Source organism: Cricetulus griseus, chromosome 6, assembly GCF_003668045.3.
Source record: "Cricetulus griseus strain 17A/GY chromosome 6, alternate assembly CriGri-PICRH-1.0, whole genome shotgun sequence".
NCBI lineage: Eukaryota > Metazoa > Chordata > Mammalia > Rodentia > Cricetidae > Cricetulus > Cricetulus griseus.
In genome coordinates, this window is record NC_048599.1 from 49,108,106 (window position 1) to 49,135,591 (window position 27,486).

General features: G+C 41.1%; 1 protein-coding gene across 1 annotated transcript; it reads left to right on the plus strand.

Moving 5' to 3' along the window:
• Positions 1-353: 353 nt before the first annotated feature.
• On the plus strand, positions 354-25,898 carry LOC100751767 (signal-regulatory protein beta-1). The gene is made up of 7 exons (XM_035447039.1): positions 354-423; positions 3,759-4,070; positions 5,484-5,807; positions 20,472-20,780; positions 23,738-24,058; positions 25,083-25,141; positions 25,863-25,898. The coding sequence occupies exons 1-7, from the start codon at positions 354-356 to the stop codon at positions 25,896-25,898; spliced, it is 1,431 nt and encodes a 476-aa protein (XP_035302930.1).
• The last annotated feature ends 1,588 nt before the right edge of the window (positions 25,899-27,486 follow it).

The window sequence follows — 27,486 nt, forward strand, 5'->3', positions numbered from 1 at the left end:
AATGTATTGGTCCCTCCAGGAAAGGGGAGTCTAAGGCTCAGTACATCAGACTCCAGCTCTGCAGCTAGAAGCTGGGGATGAGCTCAGTCCCTCCCTAGTCTGGCTTATGGGGTTCCAGAAAATCAGCACCCAGGCAACATGGTAAACTTTATTTGGCTGTGGGCTTGAGGGATGGAGAGAGACCTTAGCCACAATGACCACTTCCCTCACTGTGGCTCAAATTTCTGCCCAGACTCTGCTAAGTGTGGGCAGCAAGGATATAAAGGACAGCCTAGGTTGGGAAGATACCAGCCCCAGAGGCTCATGGGCTAATGTAGAGCTTCATCCAAGTTTGTCACGGGAACATTCCTACCATGGCTACTACACTTTGGAAGGGTCTGGTCCTGGGGCCTCTTCTGCCAAAACTTCTGCTGGTATTTGCAGGTGAGTCTTGGCCTTGGAGACACGAAGGGCAACACTCCAAGGTGACAAAATGGGGTTCCAGACAGAAGCTGAGTCCCAGGGAACCTTCCTGGGCTGTTTGTACCTTTTCCATATTGTAGACCTTTCAGGGACAGGGAGGTAGTGAGAGCTCAGGCATCAGAGGAAGAAAGTGACACAGAGGTGGGGGCTAGGAGGCCTGGTGGCAAGGAAGGAGCCTGGGTTCTGTGATGTTAGCTCCAGACTTTCTGGCTATCATGTCTAGAAGCCTGAAATTACATATAAGCATTTATATGTAATATATATTTTATAAGTATATAGAGAGAGAGGGGAAGGGAGAAGGAGGAAAAAGGGAGGATGAGGGGGGGATAAACCTGAGTAATGAATTCTGGATCCAACAGCATCAGGTGAACTTTCTAAACCTTCCTTAGTCACTGACAGACTATGTGACTATGAGCAAGTTCCTAAACCTGTCTGAGTCTCTGCTCCCCAGGGAAGAGAAGGCAACAATCCTATCCTCCAACAGTCGGGTTGTGGGTGAAATGAGCCTCTATACCTGGAAGTGATTTATAACCCATCAGGTGCTATGTGGAAGGTGTCAGAGCCCATGGCACAGTTCTCTACCATGTGTTTCTCTGTCATTGCAGGACTACTTGTCCTACTCTTGCAACTTGACTTTGAAAGAAGGGTTCTTGTCACCGGGACCCTAGAATTTAACTCACAGTCTGAGTGCAGTAGGGGTGCAGCATGACAATTAAACCACTGCTCTGAATCTCCAAACACTGTCCTCAGGAGATGGGCAACCTTTATTACTCCAAAAGACAGACCCTCTGTTAGGAGTAGTGAGTGCTTTGTCACGGTCCTGGCTGCATGGGGTTAAATGGAATGTGCTCTCATTGTTTAGGTTGCTTCCATTTCCTATGAAAACAGAGCAAAACTGAACCTGGTTGAGCAAGTATTGGTGGCACAGGGTGTTGAATCCTTGGGTATATGCTGAAGAGCAGTTTAACTGGGTCATGGGGCAGATTTAGTTTTAGCTTTTTGAGAATTCCCCACAGGTATTTTTTTCTCCATCAGTTTTCAGAGGGGCAGCAGCAGCGTGCAATCCCGTCAATAGTGACTAAGGGTTTACCTTTCCTCACTCCCTCACCTGCCTTTGCTGCTAGTTCTTAATCTTAGCCAATCTCATCTAAGTAGGGTGTAATTGTAGCTTCCCTTGTCTTCTTTCTTAGACGCGTGGCGCTGCAAATTCCTCCCTTCTCTTTGAGATTTGCTTCTAGTATTCTGTGGGGCTGTTTTGATGGACATGGATTCTTTTAGCTTGTTAGTGTGATGAAAAGGCCTTCATTCCGTGGCATGTAGTTTTGCTGGGTGGAGATGCCAATCTAGATTGGCATTTGTGGTCTTTTAGAAGTTGAAGAGCATTACTTCAGGCTTTTAAATTTTCCATCGAGGAATCAGCAGTTAATATGATGGGGTTTCCTTCATATGGGAATTGGGAATTTTTCTCGTTTTGCCTTTTGTACCCTCTCTTTGTTCAGTATATTTAAAGTTTAACTATAACGTGCATGGGGAGTTTTGCTTCTGGTCTTGTCTATTTGCTGGACTGTGTGTTTCTTGTATCTATATGGGTGTAACTTACCTTAGTCTGAGGAAGTTTTCTCCTGTGATCTTGTGGAAGATGTGGTCTTTGCCATTGACTTGGGATTCTTTTCTTTCATCTATTTCCATAATTAAATTTGGTCTTTTTTTTATGTTGTTTCATAGTTTATGAATGTTCCTTTCAAGAGCTTTAAATAATTATAATTACTATTAGCTTGAGTGTTCTAGTTCCTCTACTTTACCTCTAAGACATATTTTATCCTCTACTTGATCCATCCTATTTGTAAAGCTTTTCCCTGAGTTTTCTAATTGTGTCGTTAGTTATTCAATTCTCTTTGTTACCGCATAAGTTTTCTTCAGTATTTCTCTCTTTACCAAATTCTGGACTTTGTTCCTCGTTTTATTCAGCAACAGATATTTTCTTGTACATTTATAGTTTCCCTCTTCAAATTCATTAGGCTGTGTTTTGTATCTTCCTTAAATTTCATGATTTATTTGATAAGGTTTCTGGTTGTTCTTTTAAGTTCTGTGTTCTGGGATTCAACTCTGTAATTCACCCTGAGGAACGTGTCTGTGGGACTGGTGGGTATGGGGAGAGGGGATACTTTATTGTCCTTTTATATTCTTGTGTGTTTTGTGATGTTTCCTGGGCACGTGGACTTCTTTCTTTGGTTGTATGCCTGCTGTGAGACTCTAGGCTGCATTATATTGTGGCAGTGCTGGGACCGAATGAATGGAGGCAGACCAGGAACACCTGGTGTTTGGTCGGCTCATTTAAATTTGGTCTGTGGAGATGGTCGGCGTGGGTCAAGGGGACTCAGTTTGTGATGGTTATATGTGAGGTAAGTGTCCAGAGACATGCCTGTAAGTGTAGACATAATACAGAGGCAGGTGGGGGCCAGAGGATGTCCTCGACCAAAAGGGTACGTGAGGTGTGTGTCTGGAGCTAGTGTTCGGTGTGTGGTTGTGTGTGAGGAGTTGAGTATGCAAAGGTGATGCACAGGTTGCATATCCAGAACTAAGCTAGTGAGTATGGGCACGGTGCAGGGCTAGGTGTGGGTCAGAGAAACCCAGCAGGAAAAGACTGCGCAAGCTACAGAATTAGGCCTGCACGTGTGGAAAGCAATGTTGCAGCCTTGTAGTAGATTTGTTTTCTGAAGCCTCCTAAAGTCTTGCTGCCTGATGCAGTCAAAGAGCAGTACAGCTGGTTTCTATGTATGGGTCTAGCTGTCCTGGAACTCACTTTGTAGACCAGGCTGGCCTTGAACTCTGCCTCTGCATTCTAAGAGCTGGGATTAACTTCATGCAACATTATATGCACAGTTTTGCTTTGTTTGTTTGTTTGTTAAGTTCAAAATGTCCTTCTTGACCACCCTTTCAGGACTCCTCACTGTTCCATGTCTGCACATGCTGCATTTCCAGAACATTCACTCCCACACAGCAGCCATATTTCATTTGCTGTTTGCTCCTATTTGCTCATTCCCATTCTCCTCAAAGGCAGATATCACAGGTAGTGTATGCTCCCTTGAGCATGGATGCAGGGAATGCATTTTGACTTGAGTGAGCCATTGCTTTATATCTCTGAAAGTGTGACCACAGGAGAAAGGACAGTTTTCACTACTCATAGGACAGGCCTTGGTAGGGGTCACTTATTGTTGTATATTGGTTCCTCCAACAATGAGAAGGTGGTCACAACTGGTTTTTGTTTTTTGTTTGTTTGTTTTTTATTTTCTCAGCTGGGAACCCTTTCATCTCTCTGAAGGGCCCAGAGCAGAGGACAACCACTTCAAATTCAGTGCCTTTTACCTGCACCGCTGGCCTTTTCAGCTCTCGAAACCTCAATGTCAACTGGTTGAAGGACAATAATAAATACCTAGCCCAAGCCCCACAACTGGAGTCCATCAGTAAAGATGTTTACTACGTCACAAGCAAGGCATGGGTGTCATTGGCCAAACAAGATATTTTTTCTCAGATCACCTGTGAAGTCACCCATGCGGACCTCGATGAGCCCCTAAAAATGACCATGAATCTTTCCCAAGTGCTCCTAGGTAAGTGATCAGTGAAATATGTGGTTGGGCCACACTGGTACCATGGAGGTTTTCCCAAAGGCCCCATTTTACACATGGGGAATAGAAATTGATCACTGCCAGTATTGAGCACATGAATATGGACTAAAAGTATAGATTCCACAGGCTGGCTAGCTGGGCTTTGATCTTAGCTGTATCATTTCCTAGGCTGATGAATATTGGCCATGTGTCTTAAATATTCCAGGCCCCAGTTTCCTTAAAAATTTGGAATGAAACCAAGACCTACTTTGTAAGTTTCCTCTGAAGATTAAGCCAGCTGTTCCTTCTAGAACACAAAGAAGTATGCCTAACACACTAGCTTGTTTATGAATGTTTGACCTTGCTATGGTATGGACCTAGCATCCCTCTCTAAACATATGTGCCCTGTTGATTATCATTAATAATGTTTAAAAGGTTCTAAATATGTATTATTAGCTGGAGCTTGTGGTATAAGGCATGTAATCTCAGCTCCTTGGCAAGCAGGCAGGTATATAACGAATTCCAGGCCTGTAAGGATTAAGACTGAGTTCAAGGCCAGCCTGGACAACTTAGTGAAATCAAATAAAAGAAGTGGAAAATGGGGCTGAAGATGAACTTACCGTGGTAGAGTGCTTGTCTCTTATGCAGAAGACCCTAAGTTCTGGGAAATCTTCGGTATTATGCAAAATATTATTCACTCAATAAATAATGAACAGCTGCTGTGTGCCAGGCACTGTTGTAGGTGTTGTGATTATAGAGTCCCTGATCCTGTGGGGCAATTCACTTTAATAATTCCTACAATAGTATGTCATGATATGGAATATATAGAACTCTGACCAGATTAGATATCCATATAAACAGCTTTGTTTCATGAATATTTATACTTGTCCCTATTTGTCTTACATGAAACATATAAAAATGTTTATTTAAAAAGAGAGTGAACTCATGAACTCTCTTCACTTGTGAACTCCACAGCAGCTGTGTAGGAATTGTATGAGATTGAGACATCTGACATTCCAGCATGAAATGGAGGTCCTCATAGACTCTGCCCCTAGCTGTGGATCTAATGAAAGCTGGTAGTTTCTGAAGGAATGAGAGTGAGTTTTCAATAAGGGTATGGCCCTGGCAGGGCAAGCATGCTCCAGTGTCTCAAACCCATGAGTATATAATCAGCACCTATTAGACTGGCTAGATTGTAAGAAAAGAGGGGCTGAAGAGAGGACCTAGTGGTGGCAGAAGGATCAGGAATTCAAGATCACCCCTGGTTACATAATGACTTTGAGGTCATGTTGGAATTCTTAGGACCCTGCCCATCAGTCACTCAATCAAATTTTAACAAAATAACTGAGAGACCTGAGACAGGGAAATAAGACACTTCTAAAATTTCACCTGTGTTTACCCATTGTTTTTGCCTAGTTATCCCCACACTGAAGATCACCACGGAACCTCCGGAGATCCATGATCATGGGCATCAAAGAGTGAACTTGACTTGCCATATAAACCACTTCTACCCCCAAGCCATGCAACTTACCTGGATTAAGAATGGGCACAAGATCCCGATTCTTGAGGTCCCTCAGGCCACCAGAAACTCTGATGGGACATACTCTCTAAAGCACACCTTGCAGGAAGATGTCATGTCGGACGAGAGCACCCGATTTAGCTGCTTGGCAACTCAGAATGAGTACCCTTCACAGGGGATCAGCATTACCCTGGGAGCTCAGGCCCCCCATAAGGGCAGAGGTGTGTGCCTGATGCCCTTGTATCCTCAGGGCATTGTGGCTGAAGGGCTAGAGACTCAGGGAAACCCTTGGTAAAAGTGGAGACAGGAAGCCCTACCCAGTGAGAATGTTGCATAGCCACCCCCAACTGGACCCCCTTCTTCCAGATCCTTCCACCAAGAAAAGACTCTCCTTTGCTGCACTGATACTATTACAGGGTTTTCTTCTTAACCCTTAGTCAAGACATTGTCAAGGTCAAGGGTAGCTGGTCTCCAAATATTCTCTGGGAAGACAACTAACTAATCAGGACAACGAATTTAGTTGGATGTTTCTGGAAATTAGTTTGAGGCGCTCTAGAATCATTGACTCTCATAGCTAAGAAAAAGGGTCACACAAAGTGGGTATGAACCCTCCTGTCACTCCTTTTACTTTTTTTCCATGCACACAAGCTCCTGATACTAATTTCTTCTATGTCTTCCCTATTTCACTGTGTCCAGACTCATACTATTTCTCCCACAAGGGGGCACTGTGACGTTGTAGTCCAGAGCTTCCTTGTTTCTTTGATCCAGCTATGCTTCATGCTCTTGGGAGAAAGAACTCCTGTACTGAAGCAGTGGTCTTGGTGCAGGTGCACAGCCAGGGAGAGATATAACAATAGGTCAGGCATGGGCAAGCCCAGGGCAAGGCAGCGTGTGAGCTTTCCCTTACAGAGCATGTGGGCTCTATGCAGGGTATTGCAGAGCAGGTAGTTGCTGCCAGAGAAGGAGTGGAAGATGCCAGGCAACCCAACAGCCCATTCTCACAGCAGGCTTCCACCATGATTTCTTTCCAGCCCTGTGGCAGAACCAGTCTTTTTGGTTGCTGTAAGAATTCTCAGTGGTAATGATCCCACAGACCTTCAAGTTTCTTTGGGTCCTATTTTGGTTGCCCAGTAGAAATAAGAAAAATATCCACCCAGTGTCAAACTCCAAAATAATGCTTTTTCATGGAAAGCAAATTGCATCATTTCTTTAAAGTTATTTTCTATTTGAATACTATTGTGAGAATTGTATGCCTGGCTACTGTGTTTACATCATTTCACTCCACACTTTCCCCCAACTCCTCCCATGTCCCCCATTCCCTCTCATCTTCACCATCTCTTCATTATGTCCATATATGTATGTATGTATAATTACATAAATATGCTCTGCTAGTAATTCATACTAAGGTTTTTCTTTCCCGTCTTATGTTTCTCCTACACCTGCATTTAGTGTATCTAACCTCCTATTGAAGGATGAACCTCATCACAGCCTCACACTGATAGTGCCCAACACCCAAGGTCTACTGAGTTAGACATTGAGGCCCCTTTCTATTCGGTACTAACACATCTCTGTAGCTGTCTCTTCCCAAGCTCTCCCAGATTCCTTTCTTCAGCACCCTGACACCTGGTCACATCGACTCTCACACCTGTTCTATTCTGTTAGTGCCCATGTCACCGACACTAACTACATATCACCCACAGAGCACTTACTGCAGAGCAGTGTCCCCGATGATTGCTGGCTCACACTTTGAGAGCTGGCAAGCAGCTGAGAGAGTAAGATACGAGTCACAGCCTGCGGCACTAGGCTTACAGAACCATCAGATCACAGACTGGATGTGGTGTTTCTGTATGCTTCTCTCTTCTTGGTCACCTGAGAATACACACCTTAGAGTTGTCACAAAACGCTTCTCAAATCCTATTGGAAGGTATTTCTTTTTCTTGAGATATCACATATGCCATTCAGCTCCCACAATCAAGTGCTTAAATGTCAGTGATGTCTGAGAGCCCAGGCCTGCGGCTTATCATGACCCTATTCTGCATGCCCCCCTCTCCAGCTCTTGGAGCTTATGTGTGAACTGTGCAGTTGAATGGATCAGTGTCACACTGCAGGATCAGTGTGGCCAATGCCTATCTGTGTGACCCCAGGTAAACAGTTTCCTTTTTAATTTGTTTCATCTATCACGGAGAGACGCCAAGGTTCCCTTCCTTTGTTCCTACATGGTATATGAACCCCGGGACATGGTTGAGCTTCTGCAGTGATTATTCCAAGTTTACACTAACCCTATCCCAGAGCTGGGCTGAAAGCTAGACAATATTAAAAATTGGAGATGTAGATGGAGCGGTAGAGTTTTTGTTAGAGGTATATAGAAAGGCATATATAGATTTTGTGGGTTGATTTTATATTCTGTCACTTTGCTGAAATTGCTGACAATTTCTAGAAGCTTTCTGATGGAACTTTGGGATCTGTTATGCATAAATTAATAAATCACATAGATGGACTTCAATACAAAACTCGTATGCTCATCTCAACAGATGCAGCTCAACCATGTCCCGGGGTTCAGATACCATGTAGGAACAAAGGAAGGGAACCTTGGCGTCTCTCCGTAATAGATGAAACAAATTAAAAATGCAACCTGCATTCATATTAGTCACAGAAGGACTTCATTACTACATGTCTTCTACAAATAGGGACAACTCACCGTCTTTTCTGACCTGAATGAACCCCATTTATTGCTCTAGCTGGTCCTCCAATCACTATATTGCAAGAGAGGGAACAGGGAACAGTCCTTGTCCCTCCTGATTTTAACAGGATTGCTTCAAGCTCTTCTCCATTTAAGATGATGTTGGCTATGAGTTTGTCACACATGGCCTTATTTTTGTTGATGTAGGTCTCCTGATGTCCTTCTACAACATGCATCATAATCACATATTAAATTTTTGCCATAGACCTGTTGGCATCTATGGCGATAAGCATATGCTTTTTGTCTTGACGTCCATATGATTTATTAAATGCATTGAGTTACTTACCAATCCTTGTATCTCCAGGAGAAAGCCAACTTGATAGTGGTGGATTTTTTTTTTTTTTAGCTGCATACCCATATTCAGTTTGCAATTAGTTTGTTGAGGATTTTTGTATCTGTGTTCACCATGCACATTCACCTGTAGTTTTCTTTATTGTTGTATCTTTGCCTGACTTGTATGTAGAGTAACACTGGCTTTGTAGAAAGAGAGGAAGCATTCCTTCTGTTTCTATTTTTTAGAAGTAATTTAAGAAGTGTTGTGGTAGATTGCGGTGATGTTTTGTTTGTGCTTTAGCAAATAAAGCTTGCCTGAAGCTCAGGGGGTGGAGCTAGTCACTAGCTAGTCAGAGGCCAGGCAGTGGTGGCACACACCTTTAATCCCAGCACCCGGGAGGCAGAGGCAGGCGGATCTCTGTGAGTTCAAGACTACCCTGGGCTACAGGAGATTGATCCAGTCTAAAGAGAAACAGAGCCAAGCAGTGCTGGTACATTCTCTTTCCTCACAACTTAATCCCAGCACTAGGGAGACGGAGACAGGAAGAATGCGGACGGGTAGAAAGAGGAATCTTAGGTAGGAGGAGACAAGAGCTCATGACATTCAGCCTGAGGTTTCGTGGAGACAGGATCTTGCTCACTTTGGTGTGAAGATTCATCAGAAGTAAAAGGTCCTTTACTGGCTGCTCCTTTACTTCTCTGATCTATCAGCATTTATCCTGATATCTGCTTCCAGGTTTATTATTATTATTATTATGATGATGATGATGATGATGATGATGATGATGATGATGATTAAGACCAAATAGAATTCCAGCTAGTGTAGATCTTTGACAGTCTGGTACAATTCTCCTGTGAATCTGCCTTGGCCTGGATTGGTTTGTTTTGGTCAGTTTTTTGTTGTTGTTTAATTTTTGTTTTGTTTTTGTTTTTTGTTTTTTTTTTTGGTTTTTCGAGACAGGGTTTCTCTGTGTTGCTTTGGAGCCTATCCTAACACTTGCTCTGGAGACCAGGCTGGCCTCGAACTCAGAGAGATCCTCCTACCTCTGCCTCCTGAGTGCTGGGATTAAAGGCGTGCGCCACCAACACCTGGTGTGTTTTGGTCAGTTTTTTATTTTTATTTTTTTTGCTGTTTCCATTTCCTTATTTGTCATGAGTCTATTTAAGTTGTTGATCTCCTCATGGTTAATCTTTGGTGGTTTGGGAAAATCTAGAAGTGTATTTATTTTCTTACATAATTTTCTTACATAATGGAGATTTTGAAGGTATTCCTTTATAATCTTCTAAATCTCTTTGGTTTCTATTATGTCTTCCTGTTCATATCTAGCTCTGTTGAGTTGTCCCCATTCTTTCAGAGAATTGGGATAGGGTCTGTCAATCTTTATCTTCTCAAAGAACTACCTCTCAATTTGTTGATTCTTTGCACTATTTTATTTATTTCTTCTTTTATATCTAAAAATTAAAAGTAAACTTTATTATAAAAAGACTTACAAAACTATACACCAAAGATAACATCTAGATAGCCTAATGAACTACTATACAGTTAGACTGTATAGTATATGGATCATCTGAAATGGAAATTGTGTAGCTTCAATGGACTTTATGCTTTCACTACTGAATATATTTTATACACTTATCTATCATCAGAATAAAAAAATCTGTGATAGGTGTGAAACTAAAACAATTAACTTTATATCCTATTTCAAAACTCAAAGCTATTACCTGCATTCACTCCTTTCTCTTTTCCTAATATTTAGCCTTTCTTGTTATCTTTTCTAATTTGTTTACATATATGCATATATTATTGGTTAGTTTTGAAATCTGAGAAGGATTATGCAGTCTTTTCTATCTGAGACTAGGTGATCTCACTTAAGATAATACATTCTAAGTCCATCCATTTTCCTTCAAATTTTGTGAAATACATTTTTATTCAAAGCTGAATAGCATGTGTGTGTGTGTAGGGAGTATCCCAAATTTTCATTATCTATTCACTGGTGAAACCCAGCAGGAAAAGACTGTGCAAGCTACAGAATTAGGCCTGCATGTGTGGAAAGCAATGTTGCAGTCTTGTAGTAGACTTGTTTTCTGAAGCCTCCTAAACTCTTGCTACCTGATGCAGCCAAAGAGCAGTACAGCTGGGTCATATGGTCCATTTCTTTGGCACATGCCCAAGCATTGCACCCTCTCTCCTCAGGCCCAAAATGACTTTACTGTGTCCTCTTACTTACATGGTTTTTATTCATTCCTCAGTTGTTGTGGGGTTTTTTATTTTGTTTTGTCTGTTTTTTGAGACAGGGTTTCTCCTTGTATCCCTGGCTGTCCTGGAACTCATAGAGATCCATCTGCGTCTGCCTCCCAAGTGCTGGAATTAATATCATGAAACATTATTATCCACTGCTTTGTTTTTGTTTTTGTCTTTTTGGGGTTCTGTTTTTGTTTTTTGTCTTTTGGTTTTTTTTTTTGTTTTTTTTTTTTGTTTTTTTGTTTTTTTTTTTTTTTTTTGCTCAAAATGTCCTTCTTGACCACCCTTTCAGGACTCCTCACTGTTCCATGTCTGCACATGCTGAGTGTCCTGAGGACATTCACTCCCACACAGCAGTCATATTTTATTTGCTGTTTGCTCCTATTTGTTCATTCCCATTCTCCCCGAAGGCAGATATCACAGGTAATGTATTCTCCCTTGAGCATGGATGCAGGGAATGCATTTTGACTTGAGTGAGCCATTGCTTTATATCTCTGAAAGTGTGACCTCAGGAAAAAGGACAGTTTTCACTACTCATAGGACAGGCCTTGGTAGGGGTCACTTATTGTTGTATATTGGTTCCTCCAACAATGAGAAGGTGGTCACAACTGGTTTTTGTTTTCTGTTTGTTTGTTTTTTGTTTTCTCAGCTGGGAAGCCTTTCATCTCTCTGAAGGGCCCAGAGCAGAGGACAACCACTTCAAATTTAGTGCCTTTTAACTGCACCGCTGGCCCTTTCAGCTCCCAGAACCTCAGTCTTGACTGGTTGAAGGAAAATAATAACTACCTAGCCTCAGCCCCACAACTGTATATCAGCAGTGATGCTCACTATGTCACAAGCAAGGCAAGGGTGTCATTGACCAAAGAAGATATTTTTTCTCAGATCACCTGTGAAGTCACCCATGCGGACCTCGATGAGCCCCTAAAAATGACCATGAATCTTTCCCAAGTGCTCCTAGGTGAGTGATCAGTGAAATATGTGGTTGGGCCACACTGGTACCATGGAGGTTTTCCCGAAGGCCCCATTTTACACATGGGGAATAGAAATTGATCATTGTCAGTATTCAACACATGAATATGGACTAAAAGTATAGATTCCACAGGCTGGCTAGCTGGGCTTTGATCTTAGCTAGTATCATTTCCTAGGCTGATGAATATTGGCCATGTGTCTTAAATATTCCAGGCCCCAGTTTCCTTAAAAATTTGGAATGAAACCAAGACCTACTTTGTAAGTTTCCTCTGAAGATTAAGCCAGCTGTTCCTTCTAGAACACAAAGAAGTATGCCTAACACACTGTAGCTTGTTTATGAATGTTTGACCTTGCTATGGTATGGACCTAGCATCCCTCTCTAAACATATGTGTCCTGTTGATTATCATTAATAATGTTTAAAAGGTTCTAAATATGTATTATTAGCTGGAGCTTGTGGTATAAGGCATGTAATCTCAGCTCCTTGGCAAGCAGGCAGGTATATAACGAATTCCAGGCCTGTAAGGATTAAGACTGAGTTCAAGGCCAGCCTGGACAACTTAGTGAAATCAAATAAAAGAAGTGGAAAATGGGGCTGAAGATGAACTTACCGTGGTAGAGTGCTTGTCTCTTATGCAGAAGACCCTAAGTTCTGGGAAATCTTCGGTATTATGCAAAATATTATTCACTCAATAAATAATGAACAGCTGCTGTGTGCCAGGCACTGTTGTAGGTGTTGTGATTATAGAGTCCCTGATCCTGTGGGGCAATTCACTTTAATAATTCCTATAATAGTATGTCATGATATGGACTATTTAGAACTCTGACCAGATTAGATATCCATATAAACAGCTTTGTTTCATGAATATTTATACTTGTCCCTATTTGTCTTACATGAAACATAAAAATGTTTATTTAAAAAGATAGTGAACTCATGAACTCTCTTCACTTGTGAACTCCACAGCAGCTGTGTAGGAATTGTATGAGATTGAGACATCTGACATTCCAGCATGAAATGGAGGTCCTCATAGACCCTGCCACTAGCTATGGATCTAATGAAAGCTGGTAGTTTCTGAAGGAATGAGAGTGAGTTTTCAATAAGGGTATGGCCCTGGCAGGGCAAGCATGCTCCAGTGTCTCAAACCCATGAGTATATAATCAGCACCTATTAGACTGGCTAGATTGTAAGAAAAGAGGGGCTGAAGAGAGGACCTAGTGGCGGCAGAAGGATCAGGAATTCAAGTTCACCCCTGGCTGCACAGTGACTTCAAGGTCATGTTTTATATTTTTGGTTGTGAGCCTAGCCTTTAATGGCTGAGCTATTCCTCAAGCCCCATTAAATCAAATTTTAACAAAATAACTGAGAGACCTGGGACAGGGAAATAAGACACTTCTAAAATTTCACCTCTGTTTCCCCATTGTTTCTGCCTAGTTATCCCCACACTGGAAATCACCACAGAACCTCCGGAGATCCATGATCATGGGCATCAAAGAGTGAACTTGACTTGCCATGTAAACCATTTCTACCCCCAAAACGTGGAACTCCTCTGGATTAAGAATAACGGCAAGATCCTGACTCTCGAGGTCCCTCAGGCCACCAGAAACTCTGATGGGACATACTCTCTAAATCACACCTTGCAGGAAGATGTCACATTGAACGAGAACACCCAATTTAGCTGCTGTGTGTTCCAGTATGACCAGAATCCACTGTTGATCAACATTACCCTGGGAGCTCAGGTCCTTCATAAGGGCAGAGGTGTGTGCCTGATGCCTTTGCATCCTCAGGGCATTGTGGCTGAAGGGCTAGAGACTCAGGGAAACCCTTGGTAAAAGTAGAGACAGGAAGCTCTCCCTAGGGACAAAGTTGCATAGCCACCACCAACTGCACCCCCTTCTTCCGGATCCTTCCACCAAGAAACGACTCTCCTTTGCTGCACTGATACTATTACAGGGTTTTCTTCTTTACCCTTAGTCAAGACATTGTCAAAGTCAAGGGTAGCTGGTCTCCAAATATTCTCTGGGAAGACAACTTTACTAACTAATCAGGACAGTGAATTTAGCTGGGTGTTTCTGGAAATTAAGTTTGAGGATCTCTAGAATCATTGACTCTCGTAGCTAAGAAAAAGGGTCACACAAAGTGGGTGTGAACCCTCCTGTCACTCCTTTTACTTTTTTTCCATGCACACAAGCTCCTGATACTAATTTCTATGTCTTCCCTATTTCACTGTGTCCAGACTCATACTATTTCTCCCACAAGGGGGCACTGTGACGTTGCAGTCCAGAGCTTCCTTGTTTCTTTGATCCAGCTATGCTTCATGCTCTTGGGAGAAAGAACTCCTGTCCTGAAGCAGTGGTCTTGGTGCAGGTGCACAGCCAGGGAGAGATATAACAATAGGTCAGGCATGGGCAAGCCCAGGGCAAGGCAGCGTGTGAGCTTTCCCTTACAGAGCATGTGGGCTCTATGCAGAATTTTGCAGAGCAGATAGCTGCTGCCAGAGAAGGAGTGGAGATGCCAGGCAACCAAACAGCCCATTCTCACAGCAGGCTTCCACCATGATTTCTTTCCAGCCCTGTGGCAGAACCAGTCTTTTTGGTTGCTGTAAGAATTCTCAGTGGTAATGATCCCACAGACCTTCAAGTTTCTTTGGGTCCTATTTTGGTTGCCCAGTAGAAATAAGAAAAATATCCACCCAGTAGGATGTACAGATCTAGGTGACAAACTCCAAAATAATGCTTTTTCATGGAAAGCAAGTTGCAGAATTTTTACTTTTTTTTCTATTTGATTACTATTGTGAGAATTGTATACCTGAGTACTATGCTTACATCATTTCACTCCACACTTCCCCCCAACTCTTCCGTGTCCCGCATTTTTCTCAACTTCATAATCTCCTCATTATTGTCATGTGTGTGTGTGTGTGTGTGTGTGTGTGTGTACTTAAATAAATATGACCTGAAAATATCTCTATGGGAGGGTGTGAGGGTCTCTGGTTGTACCCAGGAGTGAAATCGCTGTTCACGTGGTAGTTCTATTTGTAATTCTTATTTGAGAAATCTAAAAACAGCTTTCCTCGATGGCTGTATTCATTTGTATTTCTGACAATAGAAAATAGGGCTCCTTTCTCTCCACATACCCTCCAACATTTGTTGTTAGATTTATTGATGATAGTCACTCTCGCTGGGTTGAGGTGGTATCTCAAATTAGTCTTAATCTACATTTTACTAATGGCTAGAAATATTTACACTTTAATAAATAGTTATTGGCCACTTGAGCTGCCTTTGTTGAAAACTTTCTATTTAGTTCATTTGCCCATTTGTTGATTGACAGTTTTGTTTCCTTGGTGTTTAAATTGTGCAGTTCTTTATCAATTCTAGATTTTAGCCCATTATCTGAAGTGTAGCTGGTGAAGATTTTCTTCCATTCTTTGGGATGTTTGCTTTGTGATTGTTTCCTTTGCTGTAGAAAACCATTATTTTCCTGTGGTTCCCCTCAGCTGATACTTGGGTTTGGTTCTCATGCTGTTAGCCAGCTACTCAACAAGTTCTTGTTCTCCAGGTATCTTGAATATGTTTTCTTCTGGAATTTCAGTTTCAGGCTTTAAATTAAGGTCTGTGATCTATTTTGAATATAGATCTGTCTATAAGGTAAAAAATAAGAATCTAATTTAATTCTTCTACAGGTAGAAATAAAATTTTGCTAGCATCATTTATTGAATAGGCTACCTTTCTTCAATGTATAATTTTGCTTCCTTTGTAAAAAAGTAAGCAGGCATAGCCTTGACTTTTTTAAATTCCTGGACCTTCTTTTTTTTCAGTTGGTTTCCCTGCCTATTTTTATGCAAGTACTAGGTGGTCTTTATCATTATAGCTATGTACTATAACTTGAGGTCAGATATTATAATGCAATCAGTGGTGTTGTTACTCCTTAGGGTTGCTTTGACTATTCATGGTTGTTTGTGGTTTCTTGTATTGCTTTTCCTAAATCTGTGAAATATGACATCAGAATTTTGATATATTTGGTGTTAAGTCTGTAATTAATTTTGGTATTTTAGCCATTTTCACAATATTAATTCTACCAATCTGGGAGCATGGAATGTCTTTCTATTGTCTAGTATCAGAAGATCATAGAAATGATTTTCTTTTTCAATACCTTGAAGTTTTCATTGTAGAAAGCTTTTTCTTCTTTGTTTAGATATATTCCTAAGCACTAAATATTTTTGGAGTTATTTTGAATTGGAATACTGTTCTGTTTTCTTTCTTTTCAAAATTATTTCCTTTAGTTTTTGAGATTATAATATAATTTCATCATTTCCCCTTCCCTTTCCTCCTCCAAACCCTTCTATATAATCCTTCTTGGTCTCTCAAATTCATGGCCTCTTTTTTCATTAATAATTGTTATGTGCTATACTAGCCAAGGTTCTCTAGAGGAACAGAACCTGTAGGTTCTGTATATACATACATACATACATACATACATACATACATACATACAAAGGGGATTCATTAGAATGGCCTTCAGGTTGTGGTCCAACTATCCCAATAATGGCTGTCTACTAACAGAAGGACCAAGAATACAGTAGTTGGTCAGTCTACAAGGCTGGATGTCTCAGTTAGTTTTCCATATACACCAGAATCCTAAAGAAGTAGACTCTAATGCCAGCTAAGGGATGGACTTGTTAGCAAATGTGGGAGCAAGCAAGCAAAGAAAGAGAAAGCTTATTTCTTCCATGTCCTTTATATATGCTTCCAACAGAATGTGTGACCTTATTAAAGGTGGATCATCCCACCTCAAAAGATCTGGATTAGAATTAAGAAAAAAATCCTTCACAGGTATGGCAAGTCATTTGGGTTTTAGTTAATTTCACATGTAATCAAGTTGAAAACCAAGAATAGTTAACAACCATCACTTGTGTAAATGTGTGTGTGTGTGTGTGTGTGTGTGTGTGTGTGTGTGTGTGTGTGTGTTTATTTCCTGAATACATGACATATATATTCCTAAGCACATAAACACAATCTGTTTAATCTATATGTTACTTGTAGGTACATTTTCAGAGCTGACTATTTGGTACTGGGTAACCAACAATACTCCCTCCAAGATTCAAGACTAACAAAACGTAAATATCAGTCATGAGAAGCCCCCTTTTGAGTTGTTGTTCAAGACATACAGGCTATTGCTATTGTCTTTGATTGCCCCCCAGAGGTGAAAGGTAAGTAAGTTCCTATTGCTGAACGTCATACACTTCAGACAATACCCAGAGGCCCCTGAACTGGAAGTGACCTGGATGCTCCTTCTTTGAGGACTAGCTTTAATGGTACCAGAAAGTGCCATGCAAACTTCCAAAGAAGGGAAGCAACCAATAGTTGTACCCAGATATGATGCCTATGAACCACAACTACAGAGGCATGGGAAGTTATTTGCGGGCGTGCGTGCGTGCGTGCGTGCGTGCGTGCGTGCGTGAGTGTGTGTGTGTGTGTGTGTGTGTGTGTGTGTGTGTGTGTGTGTGTGTGTGTGTGTGATACAGATGTGGTTCGAGTGGACCCCGAATGACCAACATGGCAAGATAACCCTAAGGGTGCAGTTAGTGGCATTCACATTTCAATGGTAACCAACAGCTCTCTAATTGGACTTAAGACACAGTCAACAAGAGGGACATTTGCCTTGTACTGGAAATCTAGCCAACTACCCAGGGCTAGTAAAGTCATAACTCTTGGAGAATCTACAACCACACTTTCAAATCTATCATAACCCCTGTCTACATTTTAAATATTTGTCTTTACACACAGGTAAGAGTAGTCCTCACCTCCCATTAAGGAACCTTCTCTTTGCAACAGATGGAGAATATTAAGAAAACCACAATCAATTAAAACACAGAGTTGTGGAGTCCGGTCCCAATGGATACGTCTATAAAACAGCTCAACACATGAGGCCTGGGGAACATTGTGAAAGCAGGAGTGGAAGGATCTTAAAGAGCCAGAGGATTAGGGAGTGTGCTATGAGATTCTGTCTCCTAGGAATGACAGAAGCTATACTCATCATGTTTTGCCAACATGACAGACTAAATATGCCCTAACAAAGACAGTAACAATAGACATGCTAAAATGGATGAGGAAAAGACCATGAGGCTTGATGCTACACAAAGAACTGCAGGTAACTAAGGGTGGAAGAAACAGTTTTCCCACAGAAAGAGAATACCAATGTTATGTAATTCTTTCTGTGAGTACTCTGGTATAAATGAAGACTCCTTTTTTTATTAATTTTTATGTTCTAAAATGTTACTGTAAACTTTTGTTAGGTCCAAAAGTTTTCTAGTAGACTTAATAGAGTCTTTAAAGAATCATGGCGTCATTGTTTTCTTGCAAGAGACAGAAAAGGGGTTAGATCCAGATGGGAGGGGAGGTGGAGAGGAAGTTTGAGGAGTAGAGGGAGGGGAAAGCATAATCAGGATATATTGCATGAAAAGAAAATCTATTTTCAATAAAAAAGAATAATTTCATCTGCAAATAGGAATTATTTGACTTCATCCCTTCTGATTTATCAATTTTACCTCTCTCATCTGAAAGCTACAGCTAGGACTTGGGGCATGATGTCAAATAAGAGAGGGGAGAATGGGTATCCTTGTCTCTTTCTTGATTTTAGAGGAAACTGTTTGTCCCCATTTAAAACTATGTTGGCCATAGGTTTGTTGCACATAGCCTTTGTTATTTTGAGCTATGTTCCAGACTTTTACCACAAAAGCACCAATGTCCTTCTGGAATTTGCAGTACATTATTCTAGGTTCTTCGGCTTTTCATATTTCCATTGTGAAGTCAGATTTTATTCTGATGGGTTCTCCCATATATGTGATTTGTACTTTTTCTCTTCAGGCTTATATTTAATGTTTTAATTCTAATATGCCTTGGGGAATTTCACTACTGGTCCCACTTGGTAGTCTGTGTGCTTCCTGTATCTGTATGGGATTAGCTTTCCTTAAATTTGGGGAGATTTTCTTCTATGATTCTGTTGAATATCTGGCCTGTGTCATTGACCTGGGATCCTTCTTCATCTATGACTATAATTCAGAGATTTTGTCTTTACATGGCGTCTCATAATTCCTGCATGCTACTTAAATGTTTTAAAAAATATTTGTTCATATTATTTTCTTGAGTGGTCAAATTTCTCTGCTTTAGCTTCAAATCCTGATAATATAGCTTCTATTTTGTCCATCCTACTTGTAATTCTTTTCCTGAGTTTTGTACTTGGGTTGTTGAGTTTTTCAGTTGCATCTTTATTTCAGCTTGAGTTTTCTTTAACATTTGTATTTCTTTACTGAATTTAGTTTTCCAATTCTGAATTTTCTTTCTTGTTTTGTTTCTTGAGCATCTTTCAGGCATTTACTGATATATCCTTTAAGTTCATTTGGGCTATTTGTGTCTTCTTTAACAACTCTGAATTCTTCAATGATGTTTATAATTTTTCCTTTACATTTTTGTCTCATGGTTCATCTAGGTATCCTTCAGTGGGAAATGTTTCTATAGGACTAGCGATTGTGGGGACAGGACATGCCATCTTGGTCATTCATCGTTGTGTTTTTGCAATGTGACCCAGGGGTGTGGATTTCTTTCCTTGGTTGAGTGTCTGAAGTATGAAGTATGATTCTTGCCTGCTTTGTGCTGGGATAGTGCAAGAACTGTATGACCAGAGCTAGACTTGGGTTCTGAGATGGAATGGTTAGTTTTGGTTCTTGGTAGACTTACTAGGGAGATCCACGGTAATAGCTGTACTTCTGGAGCTAGAAGTGTACAGATGGGCTTGGGAGAACTCATCAGGAAAATTCAATGGGTGACTCTTGCTCCAGAACTAGACCTGAGAGTGTAGGGATGTCACTTCCAGAGTTGTGGGACTCTTCAGGGAAAACCAATGCATGAGCTACCTGTATTATTTTTTAAAGATAATAACAACTCAGATGATCCTCTGAGATTTGAAAGTCGTTGACACTTGTAAAGTGGTTACCATGCATCATACATTCAACATCAGCTTCCTTAAAACCTCAAGAAATAAGATTTACCCCACTTTACTACAGAGGCATGGGAAGTTATTTGCGTGCGTGCATGCATGCATGCATGGGTGCTTTTGTGTGTGTGTGTGTGTGTGTGTGTGTGTGTGTGTGTGTGTGTGTGTGTGATACAGATGCAGTTTGAGTGGACCCCGAAGTCTATGCTGCCAACCTTTCAATATGGCCTGTCTGAGCATTAAGAGAACTCTCTTTAGCGGTGACTGAAGGAAAGACTGAGTATAAGGTCAGAGGCCTAGACCCTGGGACTAGACTACCTGGTTTTGAACTCCTGGCTGTGTCACTAATCATGGACTTCCACCCATTGTTGCCTTCCTGTCCTTGTTGTGAAATGAGAATGGTAACAGCTACATGTAGAGTTGTGGGGTAGAGATTTGATGAATTCTAGGAGAGCCTGAGAGCATGGTATTGTTTTCTTTGAGTGTTTTCTATGTGGTGTGGTCTTCCGAGCTCTTTGGTCTTACTGTTTACCAACTGCTAGCAGCTTCAGAATCCTCCTACAAGCAGGAAATATCCAAGTCTCCATGAAAGAGGAAGTGATGGGACTTTGCAAGAGGGGTTCCAGGAAACTGTTCACGTGGGATTTGGTGTGACGTGGAGCCTCTCTTCTTGCAGGAATGAGAGACTACTCCAATCACCTTGAAGGCCCCCTGCAGCGGTCTTCAGCTGGAACAAGCATCCAATTGAAGTACTCATCCTCTAAGTTACCAACGCAACACGTTACTGTGACCTGGCTCAAAAACAACCATAGCCACCTCCAGACTCAGACCAATGTCTTCACCAGTGGAAATACCTACAGTGTGACTAGCAGTGTGCTTGTCCCACTGGAGAGTGATGACATACTATCTTCAGTTCTCTGCCGGGTTGAGCACAAGTTTTCAGTGATTTTCCAGAAGGTCATCAACTTGGACCAGTACCTCAGTGGTAAGGCTTTTCTCTTTCTGGCTGAGGTAATGTTGAGATAGGCTGTGGGATTCTCTTGGTGTCAGTTTACTCACTGAGTAATGACATTACTTGATGGTGACACTAGAAACAGAATCTGTGAAGTACTCTGCCAGCTCTGCTCAGACTGACTGTGCAGAAGTGGCATTTGTTGTTGTTATAACTATGCATATTAACACTCAGAACTCGCTTTCTTCATCTGAAAAACAGAATATTTACCCTCTGGGATTTACTTTTAGTATTGCTATTCTATTGGGCTTCTAAATTGTAGGGACTATGTTGCTCTGAGATCATTACTTCTTTCTGGATTTGAGCCTCACTTTTCCTTTTCGTTGTTGATTTCCACAGGATGCACCAATGCTTGACAGATCTGTAAAATCAGGGAAATCATGATGTCTCATACCTAGGAATAAATTTAAAGGTTTAAAATTGAACAATAAAAAATGAACTTCAGCACAGTGGGGGTTACTGCCTTACTCAGTTAGTACAGGTATCTTGTACTCTTTGTCTTATTCTAAAAGGCAACTGACATGAAAGCACCCAGTATTGCAAAGCTGATGAGTAAGTGATCTGTGTCCAGCTCTATTATTTATGTATTCAGGTTGCTTATGTTATCAGCCTCAGTATGTTTGGATGTCAAATATAAACAGATAGTTCAGGGAGGCCTCTTTTTTCTTTAATATTTATTCATTCATTCATTCATCCATTTATTTAATATCCAGGCCACAGTTTCCTCTCCCTCCTATCCTCCCCACCCCTTCCCTACCTCCCCTCTCTATCCCCCCAATACACTTCTCTTCTGTTGCTATTCAGAAAACAGCAGGCCTTCTATGGGTATCAACAAAGCATGGCATGTCGAGTTTGTAGTAAGATTAAACACCTTGCCTTGTATAAAGGCTGGGAAGGGCAATCCAGTATAAGGGATAGGGTACCAAAAGCAGGTAACAGAGTCAGAGACAGCCCTGCTCCCACTGTTAGGAGTCCCACAAGAAGACCAAGCTACACAGCTGTAACATATATGCAGAGAGCTTAAGTCAGTCCCATGCAGGCTCCATGGTTTTGGTTCCATCTCTGAGCTCCTATGAGCCCATGTTAATTGATTCTGTGTGTTTCCTTGTGGTGCCCTTGACCCCTCTAGCTCCTACAATCTTTACTCCCTCTCTTCAGCAGGATTCCCTGAGCTTGGCCTAATGTTTGGCTGTGGGTCTGTATCTGTTTCCAGCAGTTGCTAAATGAATCCTTTCTGATGACTGTTGGGCTAGGAACCAATCTATGAATATAGCAGAATATCATTAGGAATCATTACATTGACATTTCTTTCTCCAGTCATGTTTGGTTCTATCCAAGGTCTCTGGGCCATCCAGCCTCTGGGTCCTGGCACTCTAGGCAGTGTCAGGGTGGGCCCACTCACATGGCATGGATCTCAGGCTGGACCAGTCATTGGTTGGCCACTCCCATGATCTCTGTATCACCCATACCCCAGCACATCCTATAAGCCAGACAGACTGTAGGTCAAAGGTTGTATGGATGGCTTTGTGTCCCAGTGCCTCCACTAGTAATCTTGCCTGGTCACAGGAAGTGGACAGTTCAGGCTATATATTCTCTTTTGCTTGGAGTCTTAGATGGGGTCATCTTTGTATATTCCTGGGAGTTTCCCTTGCGCCAGATTTCCACCAAACCCTGAAATAACCCCCCTTTCCAGTTGACTCTTTCAGTATTCTCCCCCCACCCCGCCCCACCTGATCCCTCATGTTCCTAGCCCCACCTGCCCCCAGTCCACTCACAAAATTTCTTCTATTTCTCTGAGAGGCCTCTTTACCCAAGTATTTCTTACATAATTGCCCAGAACTAGGACAATTGTGTAAAGAAGAAAAGTCATAGAACATAGACATGTTCACAAATGAACTGGTTGCTTATCAAATTAGCTGCATTTCCAACCTTTCCTTGCTCACAGCATATGTGTCTCCAGCAAGATTTTCTCTTGTAGAAATGTCTTTGTTTGCTCTAAAAGCAGGATTTCTGTGTGTCAAACCCTGAGTCCCTTCAAGTTGTAATAATAAGAATTTACATTATCTACACTAGATCAAAAGCTGAAATCTGTCTAATTTAGACATCAGAGAGCTGGTTTGGTATTAGAAAATGCCTTAATTTCAAAGTCTCAGAAAGAGAGAAAAAACTGCTTACACAAATGTGGTTGGCTTTGATGTAAAGACCAAAATTAAGACCACCAAGCCTTCAGTCTAGTGTGCCATTACTACCAAGCTGCCAGAATCTAGAACACCCAGCCTTCAGTTTATTGCGCTATTTCTACCATGCTGCCACCTCATGTGAAGACACTGTAAAGGATCATAATGGGATTTTCATCCCTGCACCCATTGTCTGCCACTGTGAACACACTGTATTGTACACTGACAACTCCAACCCTATACCTTCTATAAGTCATCAAGTCCTACTTTCAGAAAATTTATGGTTTGGTTGTCACTGTAATATAGTGGAACATTCTGTCTCTTCTTTAATCCCAAGAATTGCTATATGAGATGTTGGACAAATTATATAACTTCTCCAAACTGAGGAGTTCTTTTTTCTATGTAAAAACTTAATATCTTGGTCTCTAACACTTGGTGTCTGTGAATCTTCAAATCTTGAAATTGTCTAGTCATAGAGTAAGCCAACTGATTTGTAATTTGCTAAATGGATTTGGTACATTTTTTATAGCTCAAAATGAAAAGAAATAACCCACCTTCCTATCCATCTATCCAAACCTGAATTCCCACTCACATCCCACTGTACACTTCTCTATTCATGCACCTACTAACTGATACCCAAATTCTTATTTGTGCCAGTCACTGGGTTGGGCCCTAGCAGATGATGCCATCCTCAAAGGACTTCCAGTAGATTTTCTGCAGTAATTATTTGCTTTATATGGATTTTTGTCTCAGTTCCTCCTTCAGTCAGACTGTTCCAGTCTTCAACTGCCACCAGTCCGGTGACTGTCACTTGCCTTGTGCAGAGATTCTATCCAGAGAAAGTATATCTCACCTGGCTGGCGGATTGCCATGTGCTCAAGAGAATGGAGCAAACTAGACCTAAGAGGAATGAGGATGGGTCCTACACTCTGGAAGTCTCACAGTCGGTAAACACATCACTGCAGAGGCCTGATCAAGTAATCACTTGCAAGGTAGAACATGAAGCTCAGCCTCCTATCCAGGCCAGCATTATACTGACATCCTATGTCACGGCCAAAACCATTGGGAACCTAAGTAAGTTCACCTCTTTTCTCTTGGTCATATCAGGGTTACCTTGATTTCCTCATTGCATTACAGAAGACCCTAGGAAGATAAAGAGTTTCATAGTCATTGATGTCTTGTCCAAATTGGAAGTCTGTGGTTTCTTGAATAGGCAGACTGGTCTCCAGCCAGTGGCTTGCTGTAGAGTGACCACCCAGAATGGTTCTTCCATTTCTATTGGGAGAACATTCTATCAGTTCAAGCTCTTTGAAAATGCCCTAGAGAAAGTTTAGCTTAGTGCTGATCCACTAGTGATCATGAGATGTTTGTCACTAAGAGTCTGGTTTAAAGCAGTTCCAGTAGTATAGGGGTAAGCTTGTCTGCACATTGTTCTATAATACTTACTTAAACAGCCATATCTGAGGACAGCCTTATGCTCACTCTAATGATAATTATTTCTGTGTAGTTACTTCACAAACATATATCCTTTGTTCACCAGTCTACTTACCTGTAATAGAGTATAAATCAGGTTCCTATTTATAGAATCCTTTTGAGGATTAAATGTTAATATACAATGGATGTGTAGTTGATATGTTGTCTACACTAAATGTCAGCTGTTACTATCATTTAAATTTATGTAAAATTGTTTTCCAACTAAATTCTAACAGTTGCAGTTGTGTAAATTTAGGCAACATAGTCAACCATCTCTCAGAGATCCCATTTCTTCATCTATAATATGTTACTGATAATGCCAATGTTCTTAGATTACAACAAAGGTCACAGTAAGTGACCACTAGACCATGGAGACAAGGGATTGATTACATTCATGTTGGCACATTGACTGATGAATGTCAGGTCTTTAAGCAGTGTTTGTTCTAAAAATAACTCAAGGTAAGCTTCACAGGTCTCTTACTTCTGAGAGCTAACCATAGAGCAATGAACCCAAGGATGGAATCAGAATTGGGAGACATTGGGAACTCCCTGGCTACCAACCTCAGATAGACCATCTCAACTCACATAACCCCATTTGTTGGCCCCTTTGCCCTGTGTATTTTAGGTTCAGAGAAATATGTCCACATTTTTGTGGCTTTCCTCCTATGCTTCAAGGGACTTCTGGTGCTGAGTATACTCACTATCTACATATACAGGCGGTGGAACCTGTGACAGGTGAGTTTGAAAATGGCCCTTAGTCCTGAGAGAACAAGGTCGCAGCCATGGCCATGGGTAGTACAGGACTTAAGAATAAATACACAGAATTCACAGGATATGCCCTTCAAAGAGCCCCACAAATGTTACCTAGCCTTAAGGGGAGATTGTAAGTATCCCCTTTTCTCCAAATATCATTTGAGGTTTTTAGAAGGTCCCAACACTGTGCATTGTGTGGTATCCTGGAGTTAGAAAATTTTCTAGTTATGTTCCTTGGGATTCTGGGTTGAAGGTGTGAAAATGGAATGATAATTAAGACCCATCTCCAAAGAGTCTGCCCACACATTAAATTTTTCTATGATGTCAACCAATAAGACACATCCAGAATAATGGACACACCAACTGGTGGAAACGATGAATGTGCATATGGAAGAGAGGCCAGGACCCAGGAAGAAGTGTGAGGTGTAATAAATAGAGGCTTCATTTCTGATGTTCCTTTAATAAGGAATTCAGGAGAGAGAGAGAGGGAAGAGAGAGGGAGAGGGAGAGGGAGAGAGAGAGAGAGAGATGGTCACTTAGTGTGTATTCAACAAATAGTAGTAGAATTAATGCATGAATGAAGAAACAAATGAGCAAATGACTTTCCCACTTCTATGTGGTCTGTAATACATTCCCTCCTACCCTCTCTAAGGAGCTCAAATGCAGAGAAGATGCAAGGATCTGTTGATGACACAAGACTCCTGCTCTTCACTCTTCCACCTTCTCCACAGATGTGCTCCCTCCATACACTGTCAGAGATGGACTTGGGTTACTTAGTTGGACTTGGGTCCAGCCTCAAAATGCTGAACATCAAATGAGCTCTGCTTACACCCAAAGGCAATTTAATGACAAGGAAAACAGATGTTCACTGTCTCTGATTGTGGTCATCCCTTAATTTTCTAGTTTTCACTAGTGTGTAGAATTTCTTACAGAAATTTAATTTTAGCAGACACAAACCTTAAAATTATTGGAATGTTAAAGAAGCACTTACTATCTTTAAATGTATAAAAACAGTATAAAATATCTCTGAACTCACATTTTGCCCATATCTTCTTCAAGTTTCTTTTAAACATTGCCCTGCATTTGCTGTTTTTCTTTCTCAATCATGGTTATAAACTGTTATGACATATGCATAACCTTTAAACATCATATAGTATTTTTGCTTTTATTTTTCACAACATCTATTATATTTAGCATTTTGGAACTTTATTTCATTTTATAATTAATATACCTTGTAATTTTATTAATATTGAAACATGTAGCTATTTTATTCATTTTACACTGCTCTGTGGTCTTCTATTGTAACAGTATGCCATATTTTATTAATACATCTCATAATGGACACTGAACCTTTATTCAATGCTTTTATAATTACAGTTTTGTGACATTCTTTTCATAATCTCTAAATACATGGGGGAATCTTGGTACTCAGGCAGAGCACAGAAAGGTCATACGTGTTTTGTTAACTCAAAAATAAATAAACTTTCAATTTTTGAACATGTGTTCTCATTTTGCTCTCTCTCTCTCTCTCTCTCTCTCTCTCTCTCTCTCTCTCTCTCTCTCTCTCTTTTCCTGATTATGGTGGCCATGTATGTATAATATATGGCAGGGACCTTTTATTCCCTACAAGGTTAGGTGATCCAATATATACTGACACACTTCCTCCTTTACTACATATTAAATTTCTATAATCTGGAGCTGTGTTGATAAACACTTTATTCTATTAATGTACATGTCTATCTCTGTCAAGACTATGCTGCCTTAATTAGAATAGCTTTTTTTTTTTTTTTTGGTTTTTTGAGACAGGGTTTCTCTGTGTAGCTTTGGAGCCTATCCTGGCACTTGCTCTGTAGACCAGGCTGGCCTCGAACTCACAGAGATCCACCTGCCTCCCAAGTGCTGGGATTAAAGGCATGTGCCACCAACGCCTGGCTGGGGCATTTTTTTTTTTGGATAAATGATTTATGTGGGTGGGCCCAGCTTACTATGAGAGGTACCACCCTTGGGCAGGTTGCATTGGACTGTCTAAGAAATGTAGCTGAGAAATCCCTGGGTAGCAAGACAGTAAACAGCCTGACTTCATGTCCTCCAACTTAAGGCCCTGCCCTGGCCTTTCTCAAAGATGGATCTTCACAGGGAATTGTAATCCAAATAAACCCTTTCCTTTTGGTCATGGTGTTTTATCATAGCAATAGAAAGTAAACTAGGAAAAATAACAGAGAGAAATTGGTACCAGAAAGTGGGTGTTGCTGTGAAGAACCTGACTGTGTACTTGG

Coding starts and splice junctions, on each gene's coding strand:
- LOC100751767 (XM_035447039.1), top strand. CDS start 354: ATGGCTACTACACTTTGGAAGGGTCTGGTCCTGGGGCCTCTTCTGCCA. Junction 4,071..5,483: donor TCTTTCCCAAGTGCTCCTAG/GTAAGTGATCAG, acceptor GTTTTTGCCTAG/TTATCCCCACACTGAAGATC. Junction 5,808..20,471: donor GGCCCCCCATAAGGGCAGAG/GTGTGTGCCTGA, acceptor CTCTTCTTGCAG/GAATGAGAGACTACTCCAAT.